At 55.7% G+C, this 15,840-nt stretch overlaps 1 protein-coding gene across 2 annotated transcripts in view; it reads left to right on the top strand.

Annotated features, from left to right (window-relative positions):
- CRISPLD2 (cysteine rich secretory protein LCCL domain containing 2) overlaps positions 1-15,547 on the top strand; it is a 56,310-nt gene extending 40,763 nt beyond the window's left edge. For both annotated transcript variants that reach the window (XM_045533714.1, XM_045533715.1), the window contains exons 14-15: positions 2,780-2,913; positions 13,001-15,547. In XM_045533714.1, coding sequence (XP_045389670.1) covers positions 2,780-2,913; positions 13,001-13,055 — 189 coding nt within the window. In that variant the 3' untranslated portion in view covers positions 13,056-15,547. The remainder of the gene's footprint in view (positions 1-2,779; positions 2,914-13,000) is intronic.
- The last annotated feature ends 293 nt before the right edge of the window (positions 15,548-15,840 follow it).

A 15,840-nucleotide genomic window follows, 5' to 3' on the forward strand; every position in this document is an offset into this window, starting at 1 on the left:
GAAGGGCCTCGCCGTGCCCACAGCTCCTGCCTGTTCACCGGGAGGCATTTCCTGGCAGACCCCCCAGCTTTGTGGTGAGCTGCGGGCGAGAGAAGCATCCGGGCGTGGCCCCGAGAACAAAGCCCGGCTGTGACACGTACCAGCTGTGGGGTGTCGGGCAAGCTCCCCCACCCGAACCTCAGTTTTCTCATCCGTCCTCCCCGTCTTGCTCGGGGCTTGGGTGAGTTCTCACGCTGTACGTGCACCAGAACCCCCCCAGGCCCGGCTCCGGGAGATTCCTGGGCCCTGCCCCTAGCGTGTCTGAGTCAGGGAGTCTGGCGCAGAGCCAGGGAATCTGCATTTCTAGCAAATTCCCAGGTGGTGCTGACGCTGCTGGTCTGGGACCGCATGCGGAGGACCACTGTGTTAGTGATGACACCCCCTTGAGCATTTTCAGTAATGGTGACAGTGACGATTATGGCAGTGGTCTTTGTGTTATTAACACCTACTGAGCACCAGCCTGCATTAAGCTCTCGATCTTATTTAAGCTTCACAATAACCCTTTAACTGCCACTGATGACCCCATATAGGACGGGGTGCAGGTTGCTCTGGGTGGCAGTCCTGGCCCTGCCGTCTACAGCTGAGGGACTTTGGGCAAGACCTTCAGCCTCCCGGACCCTCGGTCTGCCCGTCCACTGGGGAATAGTGATAATAGCTGCCTCGGAGGTTTAGTAGGATTACTGTGTCGATGCACGAGGCACGCTGACAGCCGGGCTCCCTCGTAAATGCTCACAGATGTTCCCTGTGACGATCCGCACTTCTTACTGAGAAAAGGGGCTCTGGGGTTAAGCCAGGGCACCCCAGGTGACACAGCCGACAAGCATCCGAGGCAGGACAGGTTGCCAGCCTCTGTGCCGACATCGGTGAATAAATATTCAGGTATTCGTGTTGCATCAGCAAAGAGAGGACACTTCGTACCTTTCACAGAGGCCTGGGGCGAGGACGGCCGTGGGAGGAAGGGAGGGAGAAAGAGGAAGGGACGTGTTTGCCGGCATCTGCGGTCGGAGTCATGTGCGTGCACAGTGGGCGGGTACCAGGCCTGCGGCGGGGAGGGTCTGGCCATGGGCGCGAGCCTTTCATCCTCACGGCCCGCAGCTTGCTCTTATCACAGAAAACCTGTCACGATCCAGACACCCTCCAGGGATAGAAAGCAAAGCGCTGTCACCAAGGCTGCAACCAAAGCCCCTTGGCAGCTCTCGATGGAGAGGATGCTCCTCCCTGGCCAGGGTGTGTCTGTGACACCACAGGGACCTGTCCCTCCTGGTGCCATCGGGAACCAGCTGCCCCAGGGCCTCCCTGCTGGTACGGCAGGCGGCAGAGTGGGCCGTGCGCGGACGCAGAGACAACGCCGGTTCCGCCTGCCAGGAAGAGCAGTGAGTGCCGTCGGGCTCACTCACAAAACTCTCCTGCTGACGGCAATGTTAGAGGGATTCTAGAACAATCGGGTCACGTCAGCAGTCTCCCTGCTTCTCGTTGAGATGGACTTGGGAATAAGGGTAGTCACCACTTTGCTTGAAGATTAAATGAGATAATACGTGAAAGGCAGTCGGCACAGGGCCTGGCGTTTCCTACACGCGGCATCTGCATCAGCCCTGCTCGGGGCCACAGACCGATCAGCTCAGCTCCGGCCGCACAGCCCGGTGGGAGCGGCCGGGGACCCGGCATCGTCCTCGTGGCAGGAGCCCGCAGGGGGTCCCCAGGTGCAGCAGAGGTGGAGACCACGGCCAAAGCCAGTGTCAGATCTTGGCACAGGCCAGTGGGAAGGTCACAGGCAAGGCAGAGGGAGGAGCCTCGGCCGCTCCTAACCGTGCATGCGATTCAGAAGCCCCCGGTCCCCGCCGGCCGACTGTGGAGCAGTAGGTCAGGGTGGGGCCCAGGAATCTGCATCCTTAGCGAGCACCAGACGCCACCCGGCCCCCACACGAGTGTCCTTAGATTTGAGAAACGTCAGTTAATTGCTCTCAGACAACCCATCCTGAGGCCCACTTTTCTGTTAGGTAAGTTAAGATCCTAATGAAAGTTTAACTTGAGGGTTTCATTACCCAGAAATTGAACTACTGATGGCGTTAGAAAACAACACAGCCTGCCCCTGGTTGAAACTCAGTGGCTCCCTTGGCACCTAAAATAGCCCAGACTCCCCAGTGGTCCACACAGCATGACCAGCCCTCATTCCCCCACCTCCCTACTCTGCCTGCCTCACTGTATGCTAGCCCCCCGGCCCTCTTTCTGTTCCTTGGACATGTTGAGTTCACTCCTGCCCCAGGGCCTTTGCACGAGCTGTTCCAGGTGCCTGGGTGCCCTTCCCATGGCTGTGACTGGTTCCTTTTTGTCATTCAGTCTTCCCTGATGAGCTGTTCTAAAATAGCCCCCTCTACCCAGTCATTTGACCTCATGACCTGGTTTTATTTTCCTCATAGCTGAAGCTACCTTGTCTGTGTAGTTGATTACTTGTCTGCGAAGGCGGCATCTTTATTTTCTTCGCTGCTGAATGCCCCAAGTGCCTAGTACAGTGCCCGGCACATAGTAGGTGCTCAGGAAATATTTGTTGAGCAAATGAGTAAACAGATGATGCCAGGTCTCTGGAGAGACCACTGGGGAATCGAGGTCGCGATAGTTATTTCCTAAGGGTCGACGTGGTCAGCACACCACCGACCAGGTGGCCCCGTCACCGTGAGCGCCGGCCGGCTGGGACCCGGAGCTGGAATCCCCGGCGCTGACCCAGCCCTTCCTGTGCTTTCAGACGTCAAGCATCTGTAAGGCCGCCCTGCACGCCGGCGTCATCGGGGACGAGAGCGGGGGCTTTGTGGACGTGATGCCCGTGGATAAGAAAAAGACCTACGTGGGCTCGCTGCGGAACGGAGTTCAGTCTGAAAGGTAGGGCGGCGCCCGTGGGGGCCTGGCGAGGGGCCACCGTCCTCACCCTGTAAATTACCCTTGGGTAGACTCGCACTGACTCCTACAGCACGCCCGGGCCGAGCTGGGCTCTCTTCTCTTTCTTTCGTTTATCAAAATAAGAGGCTTTTTTTTTTTTCTACTACCAATGCATGCTTTTGTAGAAGATTTAGAGTCATCAGATAAGCCCAAGGACAAACAATCCGCTAACCTGTCGCCTGGGAGAACTGCTGTGAGATTGCTGCTGTGTGCCCGCTGGTCCTTGTCCTGTGTGTGTGCTGTGCACTTTTCCTCCCGCAGAACAAACGGGATCAAATTGCAGTTGCACAGTAGTTCTATAAAGCCAGGTAATAACGTAGTTACACAGAGTTAAGTAAGAGCAAGGAGTCGCGTCCAACAGGCCTAAGTGCTGCTTCCTCCCGGCTTTGTGACCTTGAGCGAAGCAGCCCGTTGCTTTGCGCCTCTGTTTTTCTCATCTGTGAAATGGGAACCATAGTCCCTGCCCCGTAGGGTGGTTGGGAAGAGTGACTGACATGGTGCCTCTCCAGCGCTTGGCAGCAGTAAGCACTTGGTCAGGGGGGTTATGCCTATTGCTCTGTATTTTCACATGAGAGATCATAGATGCTTCTAGAACCTGCACCCACATGTCCTTGGCAGTGACCGCTCAGGACTACGTCAACTGGTGTCCGTGCCTCACTGCAGAGTGGGATGCATAAGCCCTATACTGTCCTCACCGTGCAGAACATCCTCTTGGGGGGCCATCTCTGTGCCCTGTGACTGCTTCCTCAAATCCCTAGAAGTGAAATTTCTAGGTCGAAGCCCGTGCAGGCTTCTAAAGTATGCCTTTCCAGAATGTTCTTTGGAAAGGGCCGAGCCCTGGTTCGGGCTCCCAGTCTGTTTTCTGGCACGTGCCACTCGTCCTGACATGCATCGTTACTGTCCACGGGAGCCAGTCGGGGGCTCGGAGTCCAGAGACCCGGGCCCCAGTCCTGGGCCTGGTGTTGGGAGCTTCGTGCCCCAAGGACGGCACCGGGCCCTCCCGAGACTTGGGTCACGCGTCTGCACAGTGGGCGTGGTTGGTAAGCTCGGGCTGCCACGACGAACTCCCGCAGACCGGGCGGCTTAAAGAGCAGAAATTTATTGTCTCTCAGTCCTGGAGGCCCGAAGTCTGAGATCAAGGTGTCGGGCAGGGGTGGTGGTGGCCTCTGTCCTCGGCTCGCAGGCGGCGTCCTCTGTGCTCTCTGCGCGTCGTCTTGTCTCTGTGCAATGTCTGCGTCCTAATCTCCGGTTCTTATCCAGATTCCAGGCAGATTGCATCACGCTAGTTTTATCTTAATCACCTCCGTAAGGGCCTGTCTCCAAATACAGTCATCTCCTGAGGGACTGGGGTTAGGACGTCACCATAGGAATTTTGAGAGGACACCGTGCAGCCCATAACAGGGGAATGCGGAAGATTTTGTATCTGAGCGGTCCTTTTTAGAAAAGGAGTATAAGGCCGGGCGCGGTGGCTCCCGCCCGTAATCCTGGCTCTGGGAGGCCGAGGCGGGAAGATCGCTTGAGGCCAGGAGTTCCAGACCAGCCTGAGCAAGAGCGAGACCCCGTCTCTACAAAGAATAGAAAAATTAGCCGGGCATGGTGGCGCGCACCTGTAGTCCCAGCTACTCGGGAGGCTGAGGCAGGAGGATCACTCGAGCCCAGGAGTTGGAGGTTGCTGTGAACTATGACGATGCCACCGCACTCTAGCCCAGGTGACAGAACGAGACCTTGTCTCAAATTAAAAGAAAGGAAAGGAATATAAAATCAAGAATATGACATACCCTAGCCCCCTCGAAGCTTAAGCTCTTGTAGCTTCCTGGGGCGTGCCACCTGCCAGCCTCCCGGGGGGCTTTTGCATGACAAGCACGTGCTGTGCGTAAAGACACCGCAGTGTCGATGACTCCCGGCTTGCGCTCGTTTCTTCCCGGGCCTGGGCGGTGAGTGTCAGCCAAGCCGGAGTTAGCGGCTTCTGCGATCCTCCTCCAACATTTGCAACCTTTGTTTGGGCAAAGCTTAATGAAGGGAAATTCCACTGGGTTAATGGCAGGGAGGGAGGCGGCTGATTAGGTGGAATTTCCTGGCCAGGCCGAGAGAAACCCCAGGACACCAATTCACTGAGCCCCCTGTGCCCCTTCGGAGAAAACGCTCTTCCTGAGGAGCGCGGTGGGCTGGGCTTTGTTCCCTCTGCCTGGCAATCCGATCTGGGGACATCGGGGCAGCTCCCGGGGTTGGGAACAAGGGCCAAGTTGTGGGGCCCCCCCGGTGGGTCCCTGGGGACCAAAAGAAGGTCCCCGAGGTGGCTTCTCTCGCACTGTCACGGGGGCAGAGGGGCTGTCATTCGTTTTTCTCTTCCTGTGAGACCCACTCACATGGCCACCGTCCTTGGAAGCGTCTTCCAGGCCTCCTTCCCAGGCACAAAGTCCCTGGCACCTTCTGCACGGTAGAAAGATTGCAGTGACTTTCCGCAGCTTCCCCGAGTCAAGACTCTGCCTCCCTGCCTTCTCCAACCCTCTCCTCCTAAGTGCTATGGGCCAGAAGCTTTTCTGTGCCTCAGTTTCCCCATCTGTAAAGGGGGGCAGTGAGTCTCTAGTGGCGGTCCCCAGACCAGCAGCGTCCAAATCAACTAGGCGGTTAGAAAAGCACATTCTCAGCCCCTCCCAGACCCGCTGAGGCAAGCACTCTGGGAGCGGCTGCACTCTGTGTCCGAACTCGCCCTCCGGGGACCCTGACGCGTGCCCGGGCGTGGTGGCTGCTGTTGTAAGAGTCACATGAAGGTGGCTCCGTACCCGGCACACAGAGTCAGCACCACACGTGATTCTGACATTTGCTAAATGCTCATCGGGCACCTACGGTGTGCCGGGGCCGGTGTGGGACCCAGGGGCATGGAGATGACCAAGACACACAGGCCGGGCCAAGAGGGCACGTGGCACCTGGTGGCATTTGGGACGCTGCTCCCGTGTTCCCCAGCCGGTCGCCTCGGGCGGGCAGCCTCCCCGAGCCTCCGTGGAAGGAGGGAGGCTGGGAGACGACGTGACAGGGTGGCCGCTGGCTCACGGTAAGCGCGCGATAAAACCCGGTGGCTCTTGTTGCTGTCACCTGACTTCTCAGGTCTGTTTCGGACCTCGGGTCGCTGTGGTTCTTGTCACCCAGGGCAACGGGGCTCGATCGTAAGAAGCAGCCCATGTGACTCCCTCAGGACCAGGGATCCCGCGTCTCACAGGGACACGCCGTCCTCGCCCCTCCCTGCCGACACTCTGACGGCTAGGAATGCTGGCGTCACGCCCATCGGGAAGTAGCCGGAGCTCTGCCCTCGAGGGACTTGCCACCTAGTGTGGGGACACTCGAGGGGGTCCAGGGAGGGACGGTGCAGGGGGCTGGAGCAGCCAACAGGGCAAGTCTTACATCGGGAGGGGCCTCCTTGGTGACGTGGCCCACAGAGGAGACTGCAGAGACCCCCGGGCACGGCCACGCCCGTCCTCCGCTTGTTGAGATGGGGCTTCAGCTGCCCTCGCTGCAGAGCACAGGGCTGAGATTTTCCCGGAGCCTGGAGCCGAGCGTGGCTCTTCCCTGAGCAGTGCTGGGACCCTCGAGGGGTCACAGACAGTCCCAAGGGAGACACAGATGCTGGACGTACTGAGACCAGCTCATGGCAAACTCGATTTTAAGTTCAGGGAATCTCCAGTCAAACACACGAACAGCCAAACCCTCCTGAACAGAGTTCTCGGCACACGGGCCAGATGTTGGCTGCGCTTCAAAGTGGCTTTGGTTTGGCAATGAGAGGATTTCCTGGGGGTTTCGCAAGGAGGCCGCGCCGAAGCGATGACATGAGAGAATAGGCCGCCTCTCTGCCCCCCACGGGGAGAGCAAAGGTGTCAGGAAGAGCATTCAGTGTTGGAGTGGGGGTTCGCCTGAATATTCGTGGGGGAAAGCTGGACATCTGGATGTCGGTTCAGGGTTTTCTCATGGACCAGGACCATTTTTTAACATGGAGTTTGCAGGGAGGTTGGGAAATATACCAACGGTGTCAGCCGGCACTCGTGGGCACTTGATTTTTTAAAATATCTACAGGGGTATGTGTGGGTGGACTTTCAGATGAATGGCGAATTCGTTCACCTAGTATTTATGGCAGCTCCTCTGTGCTTGGGGACACAGCAGGGGACAGCAGAGATGAAAACCCTGTCCTCAGAGGGCCACTGTCTACCACGGCACGCCCAGCAGACGTGCGCTGAGAGCCTCGTGCAGGATTCTCAAGTCCCTAGTAGCCAAATAAAAGTCACAGCAGGGAGGTTTTAGAACATACTTTGTTTAACCCAGTATGTCCGTACTATTATTTCAATCTGTAATCAAGAGAAAGATCACTGATAGGAAATTTACGTGGGAGGACAACAGCTTGGAGATCTGGTGTGTGTTTTACACGACGGCACATCTCGGTTTGAACCAGCCCAGTTCAAGTGCTCGGCAGCCACCCGGGCTGGTGGCTGCTGAATTGCACAGCTGGCTCTGAGAATCCCGAGAGTCAAGAGTCGAAGGACTGAAAAGCTCTCTGGGAGTCCAGAATTCCAGGAAGCAGAACTGCTGAGCTGTTGTTCCAGATCTAACGGGCCCCATACTCTTCCCCCAGCCAGGCTGGGCCGGGCTGGGACAGGATCATCCCCTCTGCTGTGCGGAGGAGCCACCGATGGCAGACGGTGGGTTTCCGTCCTTCCACCCACTTCTACCATCTCTATACACATTATTTTGAGATTTTTTTTTTTCCCCCTTAAAAATATTGTGTATTTCATTCAATGAGGGGAAGAGACCGTCCCCTAGCGTTCGGGCTTTCTTGAGGATAACTCGCGCACCCCTGGGCACCCCCGCCGCGTGCTGGGCACGAGAATGAGGTCTGAGCCTAGGAGGGATGGTGCTGTTTGTAGCTCCCGGCTATTGAGCGCCTTCTGGATGCTTGCTGCTGTTCCAGATGCTTCTCTAGAGAAGCTCATTGACTTTCTATAACGTCCCTACGGAGTGGGCACTTTTATGAACTCAGTTTTTACAGATGGGGAAACTGAGGCTCAGAGAAATGGACTACCCGGCCCAAGGTCCTGCAGATGAGATCTGAGCCTGTCTCTCTCTGACTCTGGAATATTCCTGAAGGGTCAATAGAAGGGTGAGACTCTGGGAGAACAGGATTGAAATCCTTCATAAAAAGAAAAACATATACACACCCACAGATGCCTGAGGCTTAGGGTGGTTTGACTTGTGATTGTCAACTTTGCAATGGTGCGGAAGCCATGTGCATTTAGTGGAAGCCTTCTTCGAGCTTTGAATTGTGATTGGAAATTCTCTATAATAACTGTATTATAAAACAGGCTTTGTGTTGGATGATTTTGCAACCGTGAGCTAACGTAAGTGTTCTGAGCACGTTTAAGGTAGGCGAGCCCAGGCTGTGACGCTCGGTGGGTGAGGGATGGTAAATGCATTTTGACTTACGGTGGGTTTATCAAGCACTTGTCTATGTACCCGCGTACATACATATATGGAGGGATACAGATATGTACATATGTACATATAAATGCATTTGTTAATAATAAAAAAGAAATTGCACTTGTAAAAAGTCAGAAGAATAAGTGCTCAGGCGTTCCTATTCTGCCGTCCTTTTAATGCTGGCTTCTGTGACTCCGTGGGGCTGGCTGACAGTTTGGGGACAACTCTTCTGTCCCTCCAGGACGGGGCACACAGCTCCCGGGACCAGCCGTCCTCTCCCCTTAACCCAGCCTGTGCCGTGTGGAGCTGCAGGGCAAGCTCTTCCTCCCTGAGCAACTTTCAAGGCAACCAGGAGGGACAAAGCCAGCTTGGCCCCAACTTCCTGAGCGTCTCTTTAGCGAGGCCCTTGGGTCATTCCCTGCCCCTGCACCCTGGCCTTCAAAAGGCCCTTCTTGGAAAGAAAAAAGTATTTAGAAACGTCCCTGCCCGCGTGGCCGCACAGTCTCAGCGGGTGCCCGGCCTCCGGGTGCCGAGAGATCGTCACTTATGTTGCCTTTTTTCTTTTACTGTAATAAACACCCAGAAGGGACACCTTTGCGCAAGCCCCGTGCACTTCCTGACGTCTTTCGGTAACTTCCTTTTAGTAGAACACCGCACAGTGTCACCGCAAGTCTCCTGTCTGACGCCCCACCCCCAGTGGCTTTCCACTGTGCTAAGAACAAAATCCTCCCGTTACCACCCGAGGCCACACCTGGTCTGGCCCCTGCCCTCTTCGCCACCCTCTCTGGGCACCTTCCTCCTCCTCCTCCTCCTCCTCCTTCTCCTCCTCCCCCCCCCACCCTCCCTCTGCTCCTCCGTGGCACCTGGACCATTCTCCCCCTCTGCACCTGCTGTCACTCACCCCCAGGCCCTCTCAGCTCTGTGTGTTCCTGTGGCTGGAGCCCCCGTGTCACTCGGATAGAGACAAAAATGCCACCTCCCAAGGAAGCGTCCTCTTACCCTCCTCCTCCAGCTGCTCCAGCTCTTGTCACCCCCGACACTGCTTCTCGCACATGTTTAACGGCTTCTCCCCCACCCCAGACTGTGAGCTCCACGGAGCCGAGACCCCCACCAGCCTCGTCCACCCCCGTCCCCGACGCTGAGCCCAGCGCCCGGCACACAGCAGGTACGCGGTAGCTGATGACTGTCTGATGCGTTAAGAGATCCTCACCCTGCCCAGCGGGGCCGGCTCTTGCCTCCGAGGTGGGGGGGTTGTTTAATGAGGGTGCCTGGTGGTCCAGGCCCCTCGGGCTGGCAGTCCCCACATCTGGATGGCAGCCTGAATGGCCCCCCTGTCCCTCAGTTGTTTGGGCCCCTGTGACTGTGAGAACACACTGCCCCATCTGTAGAATTGCCAGCCCCACAGTAAGTCAGAGGGACACAGTCCCAGGTAATGTCCCCAGCGTGGCTTGCACACCATGCGGAACAGCCGGGTCCCTGGGGCTCTGGTGCGTGGTTCCTCCGTCTGCTCATTTGGGCAGAGAACCCAGGGGAATCTTGCAGCCCCAAAGCCTGGGGAGGGCCCTGGAATCCGAGCTCTCTAGAAACCAGCGGGGCTGCCAGGGCCACCCCGCCCCGGGCAGTGTCTCTCTCCTCCCGGGCCGAGGCTGCCGGGGCCGATTGCTCTGCTTGTGTCTGACCTTGGCTTCCCTCCACGGCTCGGCTCTCCCCGCGCTCCCGTCTGATACACACCTCAAAAGTTCAATTCCAGGGTAGCCAAAAGCATGAAGCTGCCACGGAGAAAGGCAGACAAACAACGAGGAATTCTAAGCAGCCTGCCCTCGGAGAACGGGGTCTCTCTCGTTAGGACCGTAAACGGAATCTGCTTGTAAATCACGACTAGGCTGTTAATCTTATGCTCAAACTCGTTCATGATCAAGTGAAATGAGAATTTAAACTGTGTCTGGATGCCGTTCCCTACCTTCAACTGGGCGAGAAGCAGAGCTAGGTGCCAGGCAGCGTGGGGTCAGACAGGCCGGCTGTCCTGGTGGTCGGGGAGGGCAGCCTGGCAGCCGTCAAGATGTCAGATGTATGTATCTGTCCTTCGCTCCCGCACTTCCCCTCCCCGGGGCTGGTCTTCAGGTGCCTCCTACGTGTGCAGAAAGCCCCGCGGACAGTAGTGGGGTTGTTTGCAAAAGCGGAAGATTGGAAAGAACTAAACTAAACCAATAGGGACCCGGTTACATATATTCAACACTTTAATACAATAGCAGACTGTGCAGCTGAACAAAACCAATGAGGAATTCTTTATGTACAGAAAAGAAACAAATTCTAAAATATGTTATTAAACTAAAAAAGCAAAGTACAGAGTATGTATATAATATCTGTGCAGCAAATGCGTGGGGGGAGCGTGTGTAACTGTTTGCATGTGCGTAGGATGTCTCTGTGGGGGGAGCCTGGTGCAGAAAGACAGGGCTGGGAGAGTGTTTTGTACCTTTAAATTTCAGGACAATGTGCAAAGGATTCTCTATTCAGAAACTGAAAAGCACAGCTCTGCCTATTCTTCCCCGTTCAATTCTGATGTAAAAAGAGCACCTCCTTTGGGGTCTAGAAGGAGCCCTGCTGCCCCCGTCAAAGAACAAAATTTCAACAAGTTCAGTTTTAAAGACCTAATTGGCTTTTATTAACGAGATTCACGAATCAGGCAGCATCCCGTCTCCAGAACAGAAGGGCACCCGCCGCCGGGAGGGGTGGGCTCCACGGGCAGAGAAGGCTGCGGAAGGAAGGAACAAGGTCGGGTGGGTGGTTTCAAAGTGACTTTCCTCTGGGGATAAAGCAGAGGGGACCTCCTTACCCGCTGGCACTGGCTGATTGGGCCCCTTTGATTGGTTGCTGTGAGTCTCCCATTCTTTGCAAAACCACCTGGTTTCTCAGTTCAGTGTGATTTCGTGGCACCTGGCACTGGGGGCTCCGTCCTGGTGTGGCCCGGTCTGTTGGGCCTGATGCGGAAGCTCAGTGCAAATGTCCCATAACTTCAATTTCACACGCCTCCCTGCCACCTTCCGGGCCTCTGTACCTCCTCCCTGGACCCCTCCCTGGCCCTAGGTACCCCTGGGGGTGTGCAGTACTATCCCGCTGCGGTTTCCCTAGTGACTCAGGACACTGAGCCCGTGTTCCTGTGCTGTCAGCCACCGGCACATCTTCACGGTGAGATGTCTGTTCAGATAACCTCCCTAGTTTTGACTTGGGTCTTTGGCTTAATATTGAGTTGAAAGAGTTTATATACATGTACACACACACACACACGCACACACACACACTCTCTCTGGGAAATCCTTTATCAAACACATGATGTGCAAAAATTCCCCCCAGTCGATAGCCTGTCTTTTCATTTTCTTAATGGTCTTTTTTAAGGCACAAATGTTTTAAATTTTGATAAAGTCCAATGTATTGATGTTTTGCATTTATGGACGGTGCCTTTGGCATTATATCTAAGAAACCATTGCCTCGTTCATGGTCATGAAAACGTACACTTGTTTCCTTCCAAGAGTTTTATAATTTTTAGCTTTTACATTTAGGCCTTTGATCCATTGTGAGTGAATTTTTCTACATGGTGTCGGGCACAGGTCCACCGTCGTGGCTTTGCACGTCAGTGCCCGCTGTCCCGGCACCGTTTGTTAAGAAAACTATTGTTCGCCCATTGAACGGTCTTGGCACGCTTGTCCGAAATCCACTGCCTGTAAATGCGAGCGTCTATTTCTGGACTTTCAATCCTGTTCTCTTGATCTACGGGTCTTCCTTATGCCGGTCCCGCTGCCTTAGTGACCGTAGCTTCGTAGTGAATTTTGACATCGGGACGCCTGCCTGCTCCCGCAGCTGTTCCCGCCATTGCGTTGCACGGGCTTCCGGAACACCGGGGACCGGGCGGCTGGGGGCTGTCTCGTCCTCTGGACCCTCCTGCAAAACGTTTCTGGTTTCTGGCTCGTCTCGGTGAGACTAAGGCTTGAGCCCCTGCTGTGAGAGGGTGGTTTCACTAGCTGTGACCCCGAGGGAGCCACTGCGTGTCTGGTGCCCCGACTCTTCCCCTGTGGGGCAGAGGGAACGGGTAACACCAGCGGGGGCCTTGGGAGGAAGGTGACAGGCCGATGAACAGCAGCCGGCGCAGCGCTCGGCACCAGATCCGAGCCCAGTCCGGGTGCCAGTTTGCACAGCAGCGGCGGGGACACCATCGTCATAATGCCATCCTGTTAATCTGTCACCCAGATGGCCGCTGTGTGGGCTGACAGGTGGTAGCAAAAACCAGGCAGAGTCTTGGAGGGCGAGTCCAAGTCAGACAGACTGGGGCCAGTAAATCCCTGAGTTGAAAGAAAATAGCTTAACTGCCCTGACCTAGAATCAGGCTGAGGCTCATTTGCAAAGGAAACGGGACTTGCCAGCTGTTCCCGGCTCTGGCAGCTGCAGGGGAGGGGCCCTGGGCCCGGTTCTGCCACTGCGGGGACAGGGACATGGGGGGTCAGCCCTCCCTTCCCACAAGGGGCCCTGCGGGAGCCCCCAGATCTCTCGGTAACACGCACTCTCCCCTCTTTTTCAGCCTGGAGAGTCCTCGGGACGGAAAGGCCTTCCGGATCTTTGCCGTCAGGCAGTGACTTGGCAGCACCAGGGGAGAAGGGGTGTCTTCAACAGTGCTTTGGGGTTTTGCTTTTTATTTTTATTTTTTTATTGGGGGGAGGGGTATATGGAAAGTCAGGAAACTTCCTTCAAATGGCATTCGGCGTCCACCCCTCTGTGGCCTTCGGGCGAGTGAGGGTGACGTCTCATCCCTTCCCCGGGGAGGCCGGACCACTGGCGTCCAGTCCTGGCGAGGCCCGGGGGTCTCCCTCTGGGTGCCCTCTCTCCTTTAGGGATCTGGCCCATGTCTTGAAGGGGACAGTCACCAAGATGATCCTTGCCAGGTGTTCCTTTGTGGGTGGAGGGAGAGGGTTCCAACCCCCTCCCCAGGCTTTCAGGGCTATGGGGAGGGGGCGTGTCGACCAAGTGCAGGCTGAGTTTCAGGAATGGAGTAGAAGGTAGTTATTTAAAAATTTTCAAAAAAACACAGTCCATCCCTATCAATGGAGAAAAATGGGGTTCATGTTTGCTGGTCAGACAAATGGGCTAGACGAGAGACCCCGGCTCTGCCCTGGCACGTGTCCTCGCTGGTGTCCTGCCGCAGGTCCCATTTCAGTGGCCACACGCGGGTCGGTCGTATATACAGCAGTGCTGGTTTATTTAGAGTTCAGCAGAAACTCCAGAGATTTATCTTGTCTTTGTCGTCCTCTCCGTCCACGTCGCCCAGCTGTTTCCTGCCGTGACCTTTGGTCCCGTTGAGGACTGATGAATGCGGATCCTCTCTTTACCCCCTACCCATTGCGGCTCCCGCCCCACCCAGAATAGTGCGTGCGTCCTAGTTCACACCCGGGACTTTGCTTTGCGAGTGGTTCGGTTTGCAGCCCACTTTTTCTTAGCTCCTAGTCTCCTAAGGTTCCTGTGATGTGTCGGAGAACAGCCAGAGAAGGGCTGCTTTGCTGCTGCTGTTCAACACGACAATTAAATGTGCCGATTCCCCATGTGTCGGCTGACCTATTTTTCAGCAGTGGGAGGAACAGATTCCTCGGCACATTCCTCCCAGAGGTTAGCGGCCCCGTCTGTGGTTATGAAACCGTCCCGCGGCGTAGTAGCGGCAGCGAGAGACGGCAATGCGCTGGAAGGGCTGCTTTTCCTGTTTGTGTGCAGCGGCTCCCCAGGCCTCCCAGCCCCGAGGAGAGCGGCGCGCTCTGGCTCCCACCACACTGCAAGAGTTCTTCCTAAGCCCAGACCAAAAGCCCGCAGGGACATGAAATACCCTTTTGTAAATAGCATTTCTTTGCAGAAGGTGAAGGTTCCGCCCTCCACCACCAGACTAGCCAATATATCACTTTTCTGAACACTGGTTTCCAACTTGATTTTGTTCTGATCAAAATATGTCTTAGGCAGAAGAACTAGCAGAAAGCAAAAAACTCAGATACTGTACCTGGGTACCCAGGAGGCACTTTCTTGCTTTGATTGCCTCCTTAATGCGGAATCTGACGATAAACAGCTTGTTTTTAAATCCCCTTTAGGGAGTCTGTAAAAAGTGATTAAACTCTTCGCTTGGCTGAGCTAAAATTAGCAGGGCTGTCTGCTCTGTGCATTGCTCGCAGTAATTCACTGATCCTGACCGTCCAGCCCCCAGCAGCAGAAGGGGAGGCTGGGGTCAGCCTGTCAGTAGGGTTCTCGATAGCACCAGACATCCGGAAACTGCCGGATGCGAGGTGTCGTGCTGCCGGACTTCTGTGGCCGTGGCTGTGTCCAGACTGCAGGTGAACGACAGCCCCTCGTGGGGCTTTCAGGATTAGTGAACAGCGCAGGGCACTTGCAGCGAGCTTGCTTCTGAAGCATCCCGCCCGCGGGAAAAGCAAACCTTCCAGTGTGAGTCAATCTTGTCATCTGAAAATACAGTTCCCAGGGTCCCCGGCGCCCCCTTACCCAGGCCCCCGGAGCAGGGTAGGCAGGGCTCGCCTGGGGCAGGACCTAGCTGTCTTTTTCATCCGGTGAACATTTTGAAACTGGAACCATTTTTCTTTAGAAACTGAAAACAAGAGTACAAATTTCAAGGGATACAGACAAGGGTTACAGAACATCCCTTGGACACAAAATATTCCTTGCCATCAGGGACCGCCTCTCATGTCACATGTGTGACGGGCCCTCGCACTGTGGGCGTCCGACCCGGGTTTGGAGAGATGACCGGTCCACCAAGCCACCAGCCTCCCTGGGTCTCGTGCCCCCACGGTGCACAGTTCTGGCTTCTCTCAGAGTTTTGCCCTGTCGTGTTCTGACGTGTGTGCTGCAGGCTCTCCCGGCCCGCAGTTTACGTGTGTGCTTTTTTCTATGAAAAATGATGTATTTTGCTACTTCCTGTGTACAGACGTTTATTGTGAATGTCTTTTGTGCTTCGCGTGAGCAAGGGCCACATTGTTGCAATCGTTTCAATAAAACTGGTTTGATTTCTAAAATGTTTCTGTAACGTATCTTTTATGGACGATTCTGAACAATTTGTGAAATAAAACATTTGACACTGTCACGTGGGCTCTTGGCTGTTTCGTGTGTGCTTTTTCTACCGGGATGTCAGGTGTGCACGGAGACGCTGCCCACAGCGCCCCAGTCCCGGGCTCATGGAGACCCCACCCCATCGGCGGGAAGAGACGTCAAAGTGTGCGGGTCTCGGGGCGCGGGCAGCTTGCCAACACGCACGATCTCGTTCAGCCAGTCCAGGGGGCCGCCCAGGACTCTGCCTTTCTCACAAGGTCCTTGCCTGTCCCCAGGTCATGCTCTGAGTGCTGATGGCTCAAGTTCATTCTGTCACTGTCCTAGTCT

This window comes from Lemur catta, chromosome 20 (assembly GCF_020740605.2).
Source record: "Lemur catta isolate mLemCat1 chromosome 20, mLemCat1.pri, whole genome shotgun sequence".
Classification (NCBI taxonomy): domain Eukaryota; kingdom Metazoa; phylum Chordata; class Mammalia; order Primates; family Lemuridae; genus Lemur; species Lemur catta.